The sequence below is a fragment of the Girardinichthys multiradiatus genome, chromosome 13, assembly GCF_021462225.1.
Source record: "Girardinichthys multiradiatus isolate DD_20200921_A chromosome 13, DD_fGirMul_XY1, whole genome shotgun sequence".
In the NCBI taxonomy this organism is placed as follows: Eukaryota; Metazoa; Chordata; class Actinopteri; order Cyprinodontiformes; family Goodeidae; genus Girardinichthys; species Girardinichthys multiradiatus.
Genome location: NC_061806.1, coordinates 11773843 through 11794251, shown reverse-complemented (window position 1 = coordinate 11794251; position 20409 = coordinate 11773843). Strand labels below are relative to the sequence as shown.

The window sequence follows — 20409 nt, the reverse complement described above, 5'->3', positions numbered from 1 at the left end:
ATCCAACTATGATGTAATGTCCTTAAAACAAGTCAAAATGAGGCTCAGTATTGTGTGTGACCTCCACGTGCCTCTATGACCTCCCTACAACGCCTGGGCATGCTCCTGATGAGACGGCGGATGGTCTCCTGAGGGATCTCCTCCCAGACCTGGACTAAAGCATCCACCAACTCCTGGACAGTCTGTGGTGCAACGTGACGTTGGTGGATGGAGCGAGACATGATGTCCCAGATGTGCTCAATCGGATTCAGGTCTGGTAACGGGCGGGCCAGTCCATAGCTTCAATGTCTTCATCTTGCAGGAACTGCTGACACACTCCAGCCACATGAGGTCTAGCATTGTCCTGCATTAGGAGGAACCCAGGGCCAACCACACCAGCATATGGTCTCACAAGGGGTCTGAAGATCTCATCTCGGTACCTAATGGTAGTCAGGCTACCTCTGGCGAGCATGCGGCCCTCCAAAGAAATGCCACCCCACACCATTACTGACCCACTCCTTCATGCTGAAGGATGTTGCAGGCAGCAGATCGCTCTCCACGGTGTCTCCAGACTCTGTCACGTCTGTCACATGTGCTCAGTGTGAACCTGCTTTCATCTCTGAAGAGCACAGGGCGCCAGTGGTGAATTTGCCAATCCTGGTGTTCTCTGGTAAATGCCAAGCGTCCTGCACGGTGTTGGGCTGTGAGCACAACCCTCATTTGTGGACATTGGGCCCTCATACCATCCTCATGGAGTCGTTTTCTAACCGTTTGTGCAGACACATGCAGATTTGTGGCCTACTGGGGGTCATTTTGCAGGGCTCTGGCAGTGCTCCTCCTGTTCCTCTTTGCACAAAGGCAGAGGTAGTGGTCCTGCTGCTGGGTTGTTGCCCTCCTACGGCCTCCTCCACGTCTCCTGGTGTACTGGCCTGTCTCCTGGTAGCGCCTCCAGGCTCTGGACACTACGCTGACAGACACAGCAAACCTTCTTGCCACAGCTCGGATTAATGTGCCATCCTGGATGAGCTGCACTACCTGAGCCACTTGTGTGGGTTGTAGAGTCCGTCTCATGCTACCACCAGTGTGAAAGCACCACCAACATTCAAAAGTGACCAAAACATCAGCCAGAAAGCATAGGTACTGAGAAGTGGTCTGTGGTCCCCACCTGCAGAACCACTCCTTTATTGAGTGTGTCTTGCTAATCGCCAAAGATTTCCCCCTGTTGTCTTTTCCATTTGCACAACATGTGAAATTGATTGTCAATCAGTGTTGCTTCCTAAGTGGACAGTTTGATTTCACAGAAGTTTGATTCATTTGGAGTTATATTGTGTTGTTTAAGTGTTCCCTTTATTTTTTTGAGCAGTGTCTATATTTTTTCCCTTTTCCCACCAAGTAACAGCTGATGTTGGGCTACAAAACCTAGGCCAGTGGTTCCCATGCAAGCACCTGTTTAGGAAATACTACATTTACCAAGCACCACCATAGACAGAGGTGTAACAGAACTTGCACTTATGTAGTTGGTTGTAGGCTATTATGTTATAAAATATGAAAGAAAAAGAGAGATTTCACATCCATGGGCACTGCAAGATTGGTTGAAAGATTTGAGTGTTGCATGTTTACTCAGAAGTTGACAGCTCCAAGCTAGATTTCCTCAAAGTTTAAATTCTTAAGTGGGAAAGTTGACGACTTCTCTAACGACTGCCTTACATGTAAAACGTAGCTATAACCTATAGATTATCTATAGTAGGTAACCTGAAGATATTAGACTTTTTTGACTTAGTGCTGGAATCAGCAATCTTCTGTGATAACCACACTATTGGACAGTGTTTCCCACCCCACGCACGAAGCTGTTGCTGAAAGGCCTTTCCAGTGAACAAAACTGTAGGGACCTTTCAGTAACATACTGCAGCACCCTAGATGCACAGAGGAGCGATAACGCAGATCCTTCCTCCCAGCAGTGGTTAAGGCTTTATAACATCTTTGCTCCTAAAAAACTATGCAAGTTGGTTACTGTACAAATGCCTTCAATTTCTTGTAGTCTGTAGTTTTTTTTTATCCGCAAATATATTTTGTACTGTACTCAGTGTCACATTTCTTTAAATTTGAGTGTGAAGTTTGTAATTATTATTCAGTATTGTTTTATGCCGTGAACTTGCCCTTACTGTAAAGTCTCTTATTTCTGTTTTATTTTAAATATTTTTACCTTTGCATCCTTTCATTTGCCTGTCACTTTGCTGCTGGCGCACCTCAATTTCTCCATTGAGGGACCATCAAGGATATTTCCATTCTAGTTAGCAAATCCCACTGGTTTTTCAACTTGGAACTAGAAAATGGTAAGTTAGGTTTGATGTCATTCCTTGATTTATGTTCAGACAGAGGTAAATGGATCACAGCACAAGTAGCTATCGGAACCTGTTTTTGTATCATCGTCTACTTCAGTTTGAATTAAGTGAAAAAAATGCTTAGATGAAGAAAATGCATTGGAGTATCTCACCTCTACGGTTGTGGAAGCTTGTTAGTCTTGCATCGCAATTATTTTTCCTCACTACCCTGCAGATAAATTTTATAAAAGTTTCATAGTACCACAGTCTGGATCTAGGTAATAGAAATTCTTAGTAGTTGAAGCAGTTTGCAAATCTTAAATGTGGTTGCATGCTTTGAAAAAGAAATCTAGATTTTGGGTCAAAGGGGCATCCCAGGACACCGCTGGCCTTCCTGATGAGCTTATCTAACCATGTTCTCTCAGCTTTAGATCAGCTGCTGCTCCAACAGACAAAGCCATATCATAGTCAAAAAACCTGAAATGTTGAATCTTAAAAAACTTAAAATCAATATTTACAGCTAATAAAGTAATTGTATCTTTTATTCTTTTGATCCATTTTGGTAAATCCCCCAATTAAAATCTTAATTCTGCCTCCCAGCTAAACATTCCCTTTAAGTTTTGTAACTAGCCTATCACAAATTGTCCCGGCACTCATCTGCATCCACTCCTCCTGCCTGCTTTCTCTTCACCACACTGCCCAAGGCTTTGAATGGTTGACCCCAAGTACTTCTTCACCTAACACCCTCCTTATTTATTATCTTTATTAAACACGCATGTTTTCCATCTCTCTGCTGAATTTCACTGCTCTAAGACTAAACTTCCACATGCTCCCTTCTCTCACTACAGATCACAATGTCATCTGCAAACATAAGCATGTACAGGTTTCCCCCGCTAAGTACATTTAAAGTCAGCTTTAAACCAGTCCACGAGATCAACCATGCATTAAGTCAAACATAAATTGCTCTTTTATTGAACAAGAAAAATATACAAGGTCAGATAAAAGTACTGCAAAAGACAAAAGGAAGCATCTTTGGTTCCTTCTTATGCCCAAATGAATTGGATAACAATGAATGTGTCCTCTGGGACACTGGAAAAAACAAAGATTTGACATTTGTTTTAAGTGTCGCCACTTTACAATAGCTACATCTTCTACATAATCATTAGTCATACAGATGAGAAGCTGACATGTTAGTGAGTGAAAGATTTCAGAGGTGAAAAAAGAAAAGACAAAAACGTTCCATTTTCCCCACTTGGCTCAGTCACTGCACTTTTCAAAACATCACAATGATGCAACATAGAACTCAAAGCTAGACAATAAGAGCAGCTCTACATTAAAGGGTCCAAACTTCACCCCTTTCCCACAAGAAGGCATTCTGTTGTGAGACATTTAGTCTATTAATAAAGTATATACATCCATAAATGAATATACATTCAAACTAAGTGCTTGTCAGTCGAGACTGCCTTAGAATAAAACCAAGATGCATAGATACTGGAACATTCTCCTGATTAAAACCTGATTACAAGCTACTGCGATCATCAGAGTACATCCCAAATGTAGTAATGGCAAACTAAAAATGACTTTAAAGTGTTTTTTTTTTTTTTTACATATTATAAGGAGACCTAAATAAAACTGACCAAGAGGATATAAAATCAGGAAGCGGTGGGGGGGGCATCATTTTCCCAGCATCAGAGGACAAATTTAAACAAGATTAGGCAACTTTTATATGGCCAGTGAAAAATATTAAATGTAAGGGGCTATGCAGGGGAAATAATTAAAAAAAAAAGAAAAAAAAGAGAGAAATAGAAGAGAAGTATAGTGCCAGATAAAAAAAAAACAAGCAAAAAAAATAAAATAAATAAATAAAAATGCTTTGTAGAGCCAGGAATAAAACAAAGGAACTAATAGGAAAGCAATTTGATGCTAGGAACAAAAAGGAAAATTAAATGAAAAAACAACAAAAATGAGCTACGAGGCCAGAAAGAAAAATCCCTTAATAATCACATAGAACCTTCAGAATGTTCCCGGTTAGAGATGTTACGAATTCACAACTAAAAGTGTCTTGTAGAACAAACCCTTTTCCATTACACCATCACTGAGCTAAAGCACTGAATACACACACACACACACACACACACCACCAATCTCTTCTTGCCAACAATCAGTGTGACTTGCATCGCAGCTCATTAAAACACTAGTTCCAATATTTAGATCCCGAAGTTTTAATTGAATCACAGAAGCTTCATTTCTACAGGAAATCAAACTTATTTTAAATGCTTTACTGGCTCCTTTCAGATTGACAGATCATACTAGAAAGATAAGTGAACCCTGCTGTTAAAACCCAATCTCTCAGCCCAGCGTTGTTCTTCCATCAGAGGAGTAGCGGCTTGCCAGCTGGTGGTCTGAACGTGGAGGGGAAGGAGGAAAGACGGAGTGGTTCAGCTTCATTCTTGTACAGGAACAGGCGGGGAGTTTGCCTCTTCCTGTGATGTGTTTGTGTCCAGTTGTGGTCCGGAGTTGCACGGGTGGGAACAGGAAGAGGTGTCTGGGACAGGACAGCTGCTGGGCTCCAAAGAGTCTGTAGGCGGGGGTGAGGGGGAGTCGGTCCCAGGATCGGAGGTGGGGGCTCCCGTGGTGCCACTGGTATCTCCGTTGAGGTTCTGGACCTTCTTCTTCAGCTCATTTCGTTCCACTTTTAGTGCCCGTCGCAACTTGTCGAGCCGCTGGACCTTACCCTGCAGTGCCTCGAAGTCCCGATCCCGCACGGATTTCTGTGGAAACACAGAGAAAAATATTTAGCAGTCTGCAAACAGTGCCGAGATGCTTTACACACAAAGAACCAAACTTTATTCACTCTAAGGTATGCATGTTTTTCCTGCATTTAGCTCCACCCAACTTCCCATCAACTGACCACATTTCTATCTTGAAGAAAAGCATCCCCTCAGCATGATGCTGCCGCCACCATAGACGTGCAGTGTGAGATTTCCTCCACATATATGTGAGGCAATGCGTCAATTTCTGAGATAATAGTGATTTTCGTTTTATTGCAAAATGTGCAAGTTGAAATTATGAAGTATCCACTCAGTTCTTTAAGTGACAGTTTCAGAGGTTTTAAAATGGTAAATTTTATGTTTAAACTCGGCTTGTTTTCAGCCTAAAACTCAGCCAGCTCATATTTACATTTTGGGGAGGGGAAAAGCCTCAGCTCATTTCTGTAGCGGCTTTGTTTGGCTCCACGCTGGCTTTTGTTCTGCTTGTCGACCAATAACCAGCGTGCTTCAAGAAACCTCGTGGCTAGTTAACAGCTCCTATGAAAAATAATGTGTTTCTTCACGATGGACCACGCTCGACGTGTTGCAAACGAACTGAATCGCGGATGTTACAGCGCTTCGCTGTGGAAGAACATGTTCAGCAGTACCTCCGCCGGACTCTTTAGATTCTGAATCAGAAGTAGATGAAGCAGAAGATGATAACGACTGCATTACTTTGGAGAACATTCCTAGTTTGCAACTGTCTTCAACCCAAGACGAGGATGACGAAGAAAGCTTTGGACTGGCGGCTGAGGAGCTAGAACGTAAGATATCAGAAGCGATTGCTATGACAACATTTCAGGAAAACAGAGACAGTGAACTGGAGAAGATACCTAACTTTAACTATAAATGTTATGGAAGAAAGGAGAACTCTTCACTTCGCAAACTTTCTCCAGAGATCATGTAAAACATATAGATGGATTCTTTAGCAGCAGAAAGGGAGTGGCAGGACATGAGAATAATCAGACATCTTGAAGCAAACCAGCATACACTATAAACTTCAGCAATAACCACATCCACCATGAAGAGACCAAAGAAAAGAAAACACTTATTCCATCGGAGTCTGCCGGAATACCTTTCAGCTTCTCATGGGTTGAGTTTATAACTTTAAAAAAATATATATTATGATGCATCATACTGTAAATAAATCATGTACTGAAGCGAACAAATCACATAAACCTGACCAGTCAAATATTAAAATTGACTTGAGTGGGGTTTGACTCTAAGCTTGAGGTTGTGTTTTTTTTCTTCCCCCTGCGCTGGGTGATCGGTGGTCCCAACAGTTTTTTAGCTAGCGTAGATACACGAGTTTAGCAACCACTGTGTTTCACAACGTGAAAATGGACTTGAGTTGGGAGTGGGGTTGTATTTTTAATCTAAGTTTGAAGTGAAAAAAACAAACAAAAAACAAATATCTATTTTTATGTTTTGTGTTAGATGTTTATTTCTATAAACACACCTATATGCAGAAAAAACGTGGTGTGTTGTCACACCAATTTTGTCAGCACTCGTCGATGTAAACCATAAGCTGAATATTTCCTCTGTTTCCCCTGCTAAGAATCTGTAAAGCCACATTGACTGACATCATCAGACACTTTGATGAGAACAGTGCGAGACCCCGCTTGAGGAAAAAGAGCCAGCAGCCACAGAATCTCCATTTAATCAGCAGTGAGCAACTACGCTGAGGATCACGGCATCATGCTGCCTGGTCGACATCCTGGCCACAGGGAGGGGATGTGAAGCTACTGCCAACATGTGTCAACGGCCTCAGTGTGGTGTCTCTACAGGTCCTTCTCAAAATATTAGCATATTGTGATAAAGTTCATTATTTTGAAATTAGGTAATAATGAAAATTTAACATTCATATATTTTAGATTCATTGCACACTAACTGAAATATTTCAGGTCTTTTATTGTCTTAATACGGATGATTTTGGCATACAGCTCATGAAAACCCAAAATTCCTATCTCACAAAATTAGCATATCATTAAAAGGGTCTCTAAACGAGCTATGAACCTAATCATCTGAATCAACGAGTTAACTCTAACCACCTGCAAAAGATTTCTGAGGCCTTTAAAACTCCCAGCCTGGTTCATCACTCAAAACCCCAATCATGGGTAAGACTGCCGACCTGACTGCTGTCCAGAAGGCCACTATTGACACCCTCAAGCAAGAGGGTAAGACACAGAAAGAAATTTCTGAACAAATAGGCTGTTCCCAGAGTGCTGTATCAAGGCACCTCAGTGGGAAGTCTGTGGGAAGGAAAAAGTGTGGCAGAAAACGTTGCACAACAAGAAGAGGTGACCGGACCCTGAGGAAGATTGTGGAGAAGGGCCGATTCCAGACCTTGGGGGACCTGTGGAAGCAGTGGACTGAGTCTGGAGTAGAAACATCCAGAGCCACCGTGCACAGGCGTGTGCAGGAAATGGGCTACAGGTGCCGCATTCCCCAGGTCTTCTTCTTCTTCTGTGTTGTTTTTTGGCAGTTGGCAAATAACTTGAAGATGTGCATTACCGCCACCAACTGGTATGGAGTGTGGTTCTTCATGGTTTTAAATCTTATTTACTATTACAACAATCAAATTTTATTTATTAATTTAGTGCTTTTGAAAAATCTAATTATAATTTGAATATGCTTGCTACCTAAACTTCTTTGCAAAGTATCTCTCAATATAAAATTTTCTTTAATACCTACAAATTCTCTCCTTAAAATTGTTCTTTCTTGTTCATATTTCTGACACTTCAATATTACATGTTCTATTGTTTCCTCCTCTCCACAATAATCACATTTTCCTGTATTATGTTTCTTTATCTTGAACAATGTAGAATTAAGTCCTGTATGTCCTAGTCTTAATCTTGTAATTAATCTTTCCTCTTTTCTGCTCCTTCTTCCTGTTCTTACTTCTCCTACTATCTTGTTGATTCTGTAAAACCATCTTCCTTTCTTTTCTTCATCCCACCTTTTTTGCCACTCTTTCCTGATTCTCTGTTTAATTATATTTCTTGCCTCTGACCTACTAATATTTATTATAAAGCTAATGTTGTTTTGTGTTGCCTTCTTTGCTATCCTGTCCGCCTTCTCATTCCCTCCAACTCCTACATGTGCTGGTACCCATAAAAACACTAATATTAATCCCATTCTTTGTATTCTAAATAAAGTAAGTTTTATTTCCAACAAAATGTCTGGTCTACCCTCTGAATGATTATGTTTTAAACTTAATAATGCTGAACTTGAGTCTGAACAAATGATTGTTTTTAATGGTTTTATATCCTCCACCCACTGCACTGCTAACAATATTGCTAATAATTCTCCTGAATATACTGATAATCCATCTGTAATTCTTTTTCCTACTTTTATTTTAAATTCTGGTATTACAAATGCTACTCCTATTTTTTCATCTGTTTTTGATGCGTCTGTGTAAATCTGGACATAATGATAGTAATTGTTTATATATTCTTGTATTATACTTGAATCTAATCTACATTTCGTATCCTTTTTCTTTTCCATCAATGCCATATCCACCACTGCTTCTGGTAACAGCCACGGTGGCACTACTGGCAAAGGCAACATTAAACTTATTTCTTTTTCATATATTTGAAATTTTTCTGCTATATTATTGATAATCCAACCAAAACTCTTAACTTGTTTTTTTTCTTTTTCCCAGCATGGTTTTAAAATATCACGTGTGGGATGATCCGGATTATTGCTTTGTAAATTTATCCAGTAATTTAATGCTAACTGTTTCCTTCGTAGATCTAATGGCATCTCTCCCATCTCTACCTGAAGTGCTGCTATTGGACTGGTTCTGATTGCTCCTGTACAAATTCTTAAAGCTTGATGTATATTGTCTAATATTATAAGATGAGTGTTTGCTGCTGATCCATAAATTATACTTCCATAATCAATATTTGATCTAATTAATCCTGTATAAATTCTTTTTAATGATGTTCGATCTGCTCCCCAATCAATACCAGCCATACATCTCATAATGTTTAATATTCTTTTGCATTTATCTATGATTTTTTCTATATGTACTTTCCATATAATTTTTTCATCAAACCATATACCTAAACATTTTATATTTTTTACTTGTTCTAAAACTTGATTGTATAATTTTAGTTTTATATTTTCTCTTTTCCTTTTCTGTGTAAACACCATTACTTTTGTTTTTTCCACTGAGAATTTAAATCCCCATTGATTTGCCCATTGTTCTATTCTAATAATCTCATCCTGTATTTTCTTTTCAATAAATTTGATATTACGACCCCTTTTCCATATAGCTCCATCATCTGCAAATAGTGAGCAACCGACGTCCTTACCAATATTTTTAAATACATCATTTATCATTATAGAAAACAATAACGGACTTATAATACTTCCTTGAGGAGTACCATTATCTATTATATATTTATCTGACAATTCTTGACCAATTCTTACTTGTATTGTTCTATTTGATAAAAAATCTTTAATCCAGTTAAACATTTTTCCAGTAATACCCATTTTATTTAATTTAATTAACAATCCTTCAACCCACATGTCATATGCTTTTTCTATATCAAAAAATACAGCTACTACATTTTCTTTGTTTATTTGTGCTCTCCTAATTTCATATTCTAAACATAATGCAGAGTCATTTGTGCTTCTCCCTTTTCTAAACCCATTTTGATTTCTAGATATATATCCATTAATATTTAAATAATATGTTAATCTATTATTAATCATTTTTCCCATTATTTTACAAATATTTGATGTTAATGCGATTGGTCTATAATTTTCTGGTTTTGTGTTATCTTTTCCTGGTTTAGCTATTGGAATAATTATTGCTTCCTTCCAGCTCTGTGGCAGCTCTCCCTTCTCCCAGACTTTATTGTATAATTCTAATATTTTTTCTTTTGCTTTGTCATTAAGATGTTCTATCATCGTATAGTACATTTGATCTTTTCCAGGTGATGTATTTTTTGTTTTCCTGGTTACAAAGTTCAATTCTCCTTTTGTAAATGGTTCATTTATTAATTTATTTGTATCTACATTATTTTGCATTAATTCTTTATATTTCATCTTTGTGATTTCCCTACCTTTCTTTCCCTCTTCACTAATATTATTTGAACTATGAATTTTACTAAATGTTTTAGCTAATATTTCTGCTTTTTCTTTATCTTCCGTTATAGTTATATTATCTATTTTTAATATAGGATATCCATATTCTTTTCTAATACCCTTCATTCTTTTAATCGTTTTCCAAATTTGATCAATTTTTGTTTCTCTCCCTACGGTATTACAAAAGTTTCTCCAATATTCTCTTTTTGTATGTTTAATGATCTTTCTTACCTTTGCCTGCTTTCTTTTGTACTCAATTAAATTCCATTCTCCAGGTCAAGCCACTTTTGAACCAGAAACAGCAGCAGAAGCGCCTGACCTGGGCTACAGAGAAGCAGCACTGGACTGTTGCTCAGTGGTCCAAAGTACTTTTTTCGGATGAAAGCAAATTCTGCATGTCATTCGGAAATCAAGGTGCCAGAGTCTGGAGGAAGACTGGGGAGAAGGAAATGCCAAAATGCCAGAAGTCTGGGGTGCCGTGTCAGCTGCTGGTGTTGGTCCACTGTGTTTTATCAAGGGCAGGGTCAATGCAGCTAGCTATCATACAAAATGCCAAAAAATCATTACTTTATCACAATATGCTAATATTTTGAGAAGGACCTGTATATGAAGTCTGCTAAGGAGCTTGGTATGTATAAAAATATATTTTTATAGAACAGTGAAATTCTTCTAATGACTAGTGATGTACAACTTCATCAAAAATTAATAACCCTGTGATATTTTTCTTTCAGGTGAGCGTGCAATTTGCAAACCAAGCTTCAAGGTGCTTTGGACCCAGCTACTGCCACACATAAGAAGCTGTAGGCCCTGAACCGACCTCTGCTGACAGTGCCAACAGAATAATGACCAGCTTATAAGAAGTGCAAACCTTCCAGAGGAGAGGAAGACTGCAGCAATCAAGAAGCAACAGGATCATCTTCAGCTTGTTCAAAAAGAGAGGGCCGTCTACAACGAGATGACTGCTGCCTGCAAAAAGACCTGCGACGACTATCAGTTGTCCATCGGCCCCTCCCCACCTTTAATTATGCATGCACACAACTCACTAAACGTCAGGGATATTCAGGTGAAATTTTAGGATGAACCTAAAATGCACTATAACCTTTACAGGTGAACTTAATGAGACCTTCTCTAAACATTTGAATGTACTTCAACTGTTCAATGTTCCAGTACTTTCTGCACAACCTGCTGTTCTCTAACAATGAGCTTGACAGCAAAATTCACAACAGGTGTTTCATCCATTAACCAACCAATCCATTTCCTGGTTCAATCAGAACTGGTATTTAAACAGTCCTCCTCATCATTCTGACATCATGAGATCGGATCGACATCGGATCAACAGTACCTCACCGTTGTGATCCTTCAGACAGGATGTTCTCAGAGGGAAGTGACCACTGAGCTTAGAGAGCCATCAGCAGGTTGCGACAGAGAGACCAGAAGAGGCACAGAAAGCCATAGAAGTTGAAGTCCTTTGGCCACATCTCACACTGATGACCCGTTCATTGTGAAGAGTGTCCTGTGGAATCGGATGATGAATGCCGTTCAACTCCAGGCACATTTAAAGGAGGTGAGTGTCACGTCAGACTATTAGAAACCGCTTACATCAGTGTGGTCTGCATGCTAGATGATGTGCAAGGCTACCTGACCACGCCACTAGGCATCATTGTTTTGCATGGGCCAGGGAGCATTTATGCTGGACGAGGGACCACTGGACCTCAGTGCTGTTCTCTGATGAAAGTTGATTCATGTTGAGCAGAAATGATGGTCGCCAAAGATTCATTTCAATTCAAAAATACTTTATTAATCCCAAAGGGAAATTAAATGTTGTTATAGCTCATATTATGAGGGTTTCCTCAAAGAGCCGTTGTAGATGCTGATGGCTGTGGGCAGGAAGGATCTCCTGTAGCGCTCCGTCTTACAGCAGATCTGAAGAAGCCTCTGATTGAAGACACTCTGTTGTTGTAGGACAGTCTCATGAAGAGGATGTTCAGGGTTCTCCATAATGTTCTTCATTTTATGAAGAATCCTTCTTTCCACAAGGATCTCCAGAGGTTCCAGAGGAGTCCCCAGAACAGAGCCAGCCTTCTTTATCAGCTTGTTGAGCTTTTTTAAGTCCCTGGTTCTGATGCTGCTTCCCCAGCAGATGATGGCAGAAGAGATCACACTTTCCACAACAGACTTATAGAAGATATGCAGCATCTTGCTGCAAACACTGAAGGACCTAAGCTTCCTCAAGAAGTACAGGCTGCTCTGTCCCTTCTTGTAGACAGCTTCACAGTTGCATCTCCACTCCAGGTCTGTTGTCCAGGTGAACACCGAGGTATTTATACTCCTCCACCGCCTCCACTTCTTCTCCCATGATAGAAATAGTTTTTGACTTATTCCTGTTTCTCTTAAAATCTACAATCATCTCATTTGTTTTAGTCAGGTTCAAAATGAGATGATTGTTTCCACACCATGCGACAAAGCGGTCCACCACCTTCCTTTACTCAACTTCTTGTCCATCTCTGATCCACCCCACGACTGCAGAATCATCCGAGTATTTCTGCAGATGACAGGAGTCTGTCTTGTACCGGAAGTCTGAGGTGTACAGAGTGAAGAGGAATGGTGAGAGTACAGTCCCCTGTGGTGCTCCTGTGCTGCTGACTACCTGGTTAGACTCATAACCCTTCAGTCTCACAAACTGTGGTCTGTTTGTCAGGTAGTCTTTGATCCAGGAGATTGTTGAGGCCTCCACCTGAGTCTTCTGGAGTTTCTGACAAAGCAAATCAGGTTGGATTGCATTAAATACACTGGAGAAATCAAAGAACATGATCCTCACGGTGCTGCTGGCTTTGTCCAGATGACAGTGGGTTTGTTGAAGCAGGTGTATGATGGCATATTCAACTCCAACTCCACAGCAATAAGCAAACTGAAGGGGGTCCTGATGGTTTACTGTTTGCTTACTCAGGTGGGCCAACAGGAGTCTCTCTAGGACCTTCATGATGTGAGATGTCAGGGTAACAGGTCTATAGTCATTGAGGACTGATGGGTGAGTTTTCTTTGGTACCGGAACAAGACAGGAGGTTGGATGTTGGAGATGTCAAGGAGAGCACTATGCATCTGTCACTGGTGTCACCAGCCTTAGGTTGTGGTGGTTTTACAGTGTGGGCAGGTGAGTCTAGTCAATCCAGAACTACCCTAAACTTTGTCAATGGTACAGAGACAAGCCCATACTACCTGAACATCATTAATCCAGTCATTGTGCCACTTCATGAACAACACAGGCCTAATTACATCTTCATGGACAACAATGCTCCAGCTCATCAAGGTCACATCATTAGGTAATGGCTGCTGGAGACTGGGAGTACCTCCAGTGGAGTGGCCTGTACTTCCTCCAGACCTGAATCCCATAAAGAACCTATGAGACCAGCAGAGTAGCCATCTAGAAGCTAACTCTGTACCCCAGAACCTCAATGACCTGAGGGCCATGCCTCAGCAGACAATAAGTCAACTTGTGAACAGCAGTAGTTGATGCTCTAGGTCACATGACATGTTTTTGAGACACTGGTATTTTTGTTGTTGTATACCCACCACTGTTGTTGGCTTTTTTTAAATAAACTGTTTGAGATGAGTTGCTAAGCAACACATGGCAGATCAGGTATGACTTCCGTGCATTCACTATTCACAACATTCACTTCGGTGGCTCTTTCACTCAAAAAATCGTATGTTTCCTGTAGTTGGGTTGGACCAGGCCAGTTTGTGTTCATACCACAAGTGAATCGCACCAGAATTCGTTTGGAAGGGGACCGAGACCACCTTGGGTCCCGGTCTGGACCAGGGTTTACTTGAGTGTATTCACACCTGCGCAAAAGGTCCGCACCAAAGGGAGGAAACGAACTCTGGTCGGTTTAAAGTGGACCAAACGTAGCAGCTGTGAAAACACAAGTTGGTAGTCTCTGCTGGGGAAGGTCCAACAATATTCTAACTATATGTGAGCAGCGTTTGTGTGTCACCAAAACAGCCGACGCCCCGACATCCTTCCTGCACGTTCGGAGAACATTCGTAACTAGAGCTTTCGCGTGTAGCACTCTATGGTTTTCTCTGCAATGATGAGCTGCTTTGTCTTCCACAAAAAGCTTCATCAAAAACACTGAAGTCTGGGTTTTTAACAGGATGAGTTAAATTATATGTACATAATGTAATCTGCAAGTGGAATGATTTCTAGCAGGCAGTTTCCAGAGCATCCGACAGTGAGTGAAACTCACCGGACTCAGATGGTGCCTTGGATAGCATTTTATCAGTAGAACCTTGAACACGCATCATCTGGACCTCAGACAGCAATTATTTACCGTCTGCTTTGCTACATTGTAGACATCTAAAACTCTGAGCTTCATTTAAATATTTTGGAGGCAACCTGACAGTGATGCAGCAGAAAACGGAGCTTTACCTCCCCAGCCATCTCCAGCAGAGCCTTGTTGCTGCTCTCCCACCTGGAACGGTACATTGCCGTTTCCTTCTCAAGCTTTTTGATTTTTTTAGTCATCTGGGAGGGGACAAAAAAGAAAAAGAGAGTGATGCTAGAGAAAGGTGAAGCCAACTCAGATAACTGGCTCACCTATCTCTACCGAGATCGCCCACCTTTTCCATCTCCTGTTTAAAGGTGGTGAAGACTTCATTGCTCTTGGACAACGTGGTCTGAAACTCCTCAAACTTTTCTGTGTACAGCGACAGCTAAGAAGACAACACAGCCATGGTTTGGTTAGAGAACTGGGTTCTACTGCAACCAGACATGTCTTAGCTAGTAATGTCAGGGCAAACCTGCTGTTTGAGGTGGACCTCTTGCTGCTTCATCAACTCACACATCCTCTGAGACTCCACGGCTTCCTTCAGCAGCTGCAGAGGGGAAAACAAACGAAGCAAAGAGGATGAGCGGTTTTTACATCTGTGTGAACCAGCTGGACATATTCAGCCCTTGTGGGTGTGTTTCTCTAAACGATGCTCACAAAGTCTTTCTCTCTGTCGTGCCGTTCCTCCGACTCCTTCAGAAGCTCCTGCGCCTGGTGCAGCTTTGCATCCACCAGCTGTTGCTGCAGGTCTTTGTGCTTCACCACTTTGTCTATATGCTGTTTGGGTACACAGAGTGAGATAGAAGAAATCCCCTTAAATAAAAATGCAGTCCTTCAGAATGAACGCGGATGTGAGAAGGAATCCCCGCTCACCTCTTCCCGCAGTTTGTACTGCTCATAAAGTTTCTTGAGTTTCTCAGCCAGCTCTGCGTTTTCCTGTCGGAGGCTGGCGTTCCTCTCGTTGTGCTGCTCCATCTGAGCCTGGATGTCGTTCAGGGTCAGCTGGAAGTGAGACGTCACCTCCTTCCGTTTCTCCTCCTCCAGCCGTGTTCTCTGTATTCCTTCCTCCTACAGGGAAAACATTTCAGCTTAATGATGAGTGAAATTATTTGGATTTAACAGTAGCCGATGCTGTTCTAATGACGTGTGACACGTAAACTGACTGAAACCGGCCTCTTCCATACCTTGAGCGTGCGGTTGTGTCTCTGCAGCTCCCTGCAGAGGCTCTCCAGCTTGCTGCGGGCCAGGATGGCCTTGCTGTGTTCACTCCTCAGGTTGTCCTTCTCCTGCACCAACTGGCTCTGCTTCTTCTGCAGCGCCCTCATCTGTTTCTGAGTTGTACGATGCTCTTCCACCTAAAAGAAGGCAAAAACCAATGTGCTGTTGGGTTCAATCTTGTGACAAATATTTTCTGTGTTGCTTGTTCTAAAAAGGGTTTTAAAAGATAAAGAGACATTTTATTCTTTTCCCATTTTGTCACGTTACAACAACAACTTCTATATATTTTATTGGGATTTTAGAAGGCAGACTTACACAAAGTCCGCCTTAATGGTGGAGTGGAAAGAAAATTACACATGGTTTAGTTTAGTTTACAAATAATAAAAAACTTGTGTTATACATTTGTACTCAGTCCAGCTGAGTCAAAACTAGTAAACGTTTTTGGTGCAATTACAGATGTGGGTCTTTGCACATCTAGAGAGTAAATTCTTGAGTTTGACTAGGCCCTTCTGACACATGAATATGCCTTGATTTTAATCATTCTGTTGGAAGTCTGGCTGCAAGTTTAGGCTTGCTGTCCTGCTGGCGAGCGAACCTCCATCCCATTCCCCCCCAACCTTTTGCAGCCCCTGACAGCAGATGCTTCCAGGATTTTTAATAAACTCTGACCCGTTTCCCCATTCCCTCCTGCAGAAAACCATCCCCACAGCATGATGCCTACACCACCATATTTCAGACTGGCAATGGTGTGTTCAGGATGATTTGCAGTGTTAGTTTTCTAGTTTACTCAAATTAAATAACCCACAGGTGAACTCTAGTTTCTAATAAGGTGGCTGAATGCAATCACATGCTTTTCAGACTTCTATTTGCAAAAGATTTTTTAATTTTTGTATCATTTTCTTTGCTCATCACAATAACTCGCTACTTCCTCTTAATCAGTCACATAAAAACCCAATGAAACGTGGAAGCTTTTGTTTGTCATGTGACACAAATGTGGAAAAGTCAAAAGTTAATCTTTCAGTAGGACAATGATCCCGGCCATACAGCCAAGATTTTAAAGATGTGGCTCCAGAATAACGCTGTGAATCTCCTTCAGTGGATTAGCCAGAGCACAGACTTGAATCTGATTGAACATCTCCTGAAAGATCGGAAAATACCCAATCACCAGTGTTTCCTGTATAACCTGATGGAGCTTGAGATGTTATGCAAGGAAGAATGGGCAAAACTGGACAAACATAGGTGGGCCAAGCTTGTAGCATCATATTGTAGAGGACTTGAGGCTGTAATCACTGCCAAAGGTGCATCAACAATGTACTAAGCAAAGGCTGAGAATATTTATTTACATCTGATTTCTTGTTTATTTTTTTGTTTTAAATATATCTGCAAAATCCTGAAAATAAAAAGAACGTTTGTCACATTGTCATTATAGGATGTTGGGTGTAAAGTTTTGAGTGAAAAATGAATCTAATATATTTTAGAGTAAGGCTGTAACGTAACAAAATGTGAAAGAAGCGAAGGGCTGTGAGTACTTTGCTCCGTTGGCTTCAGATTAGATTTCTAAACGGCACTAATGGTCCTACTTTGTTCTTTCCTTTAAACATCAATTTACTGACCGGATTTCTGGTTAAAGGACAAAAATAAAAAGGTGCTACAATCACTCACCAGGTCGGCATACTTTTTGCAGAGGCCGGCAAGCTTTTCCTCAGGCGTGCTCAGAGTGTTCAGAGTCTGCATGAGGAGTGTGATCTCTTTGCCTGAATAACACAAACATAAATTAAACTGAAATTAGTCTATGCTAAATAATGGAAAACAAACCAGTTCCATTTCATGTAACCCAGTATAGAACTTCATATTATCTCACCCAGACCCTTCACTTTCTTCTTCTCCTGAGTCTTCTTCTGTTCCTTCTCTGCTCCATTCTCGCCACCGTTGACTTTGCCTTCCTCCAACTTGTCGTCTTCCTTCTCGCCGGTCAACCCATTGAACACAGGGCTCAGCGACTGGCCGTTGAGCAAGGCACCAGCTTCGTCCTGAATGCTCTGCCGGCAGTAGGTGCTGAGGATGTCCTCCAGCTGCCGGCTCAGCTCCTCGGCCATGTCGCACTGGGACTCAGGAGCTGGACACCATAGGGAAAACCAAGCACCAACTCTACCAGTAAACTACGGCAACAGTCGACCACCGTTAAAGAAAGAAATGTTCAAATCTCATGGTTAGAAAACTGTAGCAATGAGTGGGTGCATTCCTTAACATCCACCAGCAGATCACCTGAGAAAATGTGATCACAAGGCAGTGTGGGGGGGGAATAGATTCCCTACAAAACATGAGAGCAAAGCGTTCCCATCGGAGCGAGGTCTAAGATGACCTGTGAGAGTGATCTGGATCTATTGGACCATGTTATGTTTATTATTGCCACGTCTAAGTGGGTGTCCACCACTCTAGCTGGTGGATCTGAATGAGAATAATTACCTGGCCTATGCAGCCAGAGCATGGATTCTATTGCCGGGTGACCAATGGTGTGTACCCAGCTGCATTTTTGGTTCACAAAGTCTCTACGACCAGGCAGTAAACTGCATCCACATGTCAATCGGCTGTTTGGAAGTGATACCAAATGAAAGGCCTTTTTCAGTTAAACAATCACAAACGTAAACAGGCGGAGTTTTCTAAACTCTAGTGGGTCTTTTTTAACCATAGCCACGTGTTTTAGTCAGATCTAAGACTGAAGAGACTGAGTATGTGGAAATGCACATCAAGTCCATTGCCAAGTACGGTGGAGGATCTGTGATGCTTTGGGCATGTCATTTTTGAAAGACCATGAAAGCTTAAATAGGAATCAGGTGGTCTCTACCCGAAAATGTCCCCAGACCTAAATCCTACAGCAAACGTGCAGGGTGACCTGAAGAAGATAAAAGGTTACTGAAGACTCTGGATGATAGACAGAGAGACACGGTCAAAGATCCAGTCTTTGTATCTCCATTAATCAAAGGGGAGTTTCACTGAAAACAGTAATTTTCTTAACATGGGATTTTTTTTCTCTACTGAATAAATTTAATTAAATTAAAGACAGGCTTTTCTGACGTGTTTAGTGTGGGATACCAGAAGAAATTATTTTAAGAATATTTACAGATCATTACCAGAGGTGCCAATAAATGTGAGGGGAATCACAACAGCTGTTTATGTGTAGTTTGTATTTAAATTGCTCACCTTCATTTCCCCGCTCGCTGGTTCGTGGAGGAGTCTCCGCGTGTGAGCTCTGTGCTTCGGCCTGTTTGGGTCTGTTGCCGTCCTTAGCTGCTTCAGCTGCAGGTGTAGCAGCAGGTGGAGGTGCCTCAGAGACTGCAGCCGTGGGTGGAGCGTCCTCACTGCCAGGACTGCTGGGAGACTCTTCCGTGTCTTGTTTTTTCATGTCTAATACAAGAAGACGAAACTATGAAAGCTACCGATCTGCAAACTTTTAAACACCAGCGAGACAGGTCGGTAAACATTTAACTCCACTGATTCGAAGCAAGTAAATAAACAATTAAAAACGTCACATTAACGTAATAAAAACTTTTGAACATACCGCATGTTTTTACTAAGCTAGGAAATGTCCTACTATGATTATTTCTTAGCAATTATATCATTAATAGCTTTCAGTTTCCATTACAGCACAGGCTAACCCTGATTAGCAGCTACATGCAGCTGAAACTGGTTGAGACTGAAACCAGTGCAGCGTTCGCTTGAGACAGGAGCCAGATACGATTCAAAAAACAACCGTCATAAGCATGGAGTGGTTTATATGTGTACACCCTTTCATACACACGTCTTTACCTGAAAACTCCAGAGGGAAACTGCTAATGCGTCTGTGGAGAAACAGGTTTCGTTACCAGCGTGAGGCTGTGTTGGGAAAAAAAAAAAAACTAACTTCCGGTCATAACTTTGGATTTCTGTTCTTCGTTGTGCCTGAAAACGCGGCTCAAGCTTAATCAGACTCCTTGTCGCCCTCTATAGGATTTATTGGGGTATTAAGCTTTCTACAATAAATATGTAATCTGCTGTTAAAGAGGGTAAAAGGTACTCACCTATTAACTTGAAACAAAATTCAGTTGTGATTTATAAAAATAAATAAATCACCATTTGATGAACAGAAAATAAGTTTATAAAACAATGATGCACAATGCAAAAAATCTGAAGAAACCTATCAATCCCAACGGGGGAGAGACCTTGTTCCCATCTCCAGTGTTCATGTGGCGAGAGGTGGGGTACACCCTGGACCCGTTGCAAAAAAAATCCACAATATATACACTACCGGTCAAAAGTTTTAGAACGCTTTTCTCACTTAATGGGTCTCTATTTTCATGATTATTTAAATTGTAGATTCTCACCAGACAACAAACCTGTGAATGAACACACATGGAATTATGTAGTATACAAAAAGGTGTGAATTAACTCTGAACATTTTTACATTTTAGATTATTACAAAATAGCCACCCTTTGCTTTGAAAAAGGCCTTCTAAAACTTTTGATCAGTATTGTAGTTTATTATTTTATTTCAAGAGAGAATTAATATTTTTTTGGCTCACCAGTACTTATGACTTGAATGATTTTGGACCATACGTGTCAAAAGATTTGGACACCACTGTCTTAACCCTAAGTTCATGTTTTCTATGGAAGAGAGCCAGA

At 41.0% G+C, this 20409-nt stretch overlaps 1 protein-coding gene across 1 annotated transcript; it reads right to left on the bottom strand.

Annotated features, from left to right (window-relative positions):
• Window positions 1-3249: 3249 nt before the first annotated feature.
• txlna (taxilin alpha) lies at window positions 3250-19676 on the bottom strand. Its single transcript, XM_047384776.1, has 11 exons — window positions 19558-19676; window positions 18952-19155; window positions 17612-17866; window positions 17413-17504; window positions 15717-15887; window positions 15406-15600; window positions 15190-15309; window positions 15005-15079; window positions 14825-14917; window positions 14634-14729; window positions 3250-5071 (listed from the first exon to the last, which is right to left on the bottom strand). Exons 2-11 carry the CDS (start codon window positions 19151-19153, stop codon window positions 4745-4747), a joined length of 1626 nt encoding a protein of 541 aa, XP_047240732.1. The 5' UTR covers window positions 19154-19155; window positions 19558-19676; the 3' UTR covers window positions 3250-4744.
• Window positions 19677-20409: the final 733 nt, after the last annotated feature.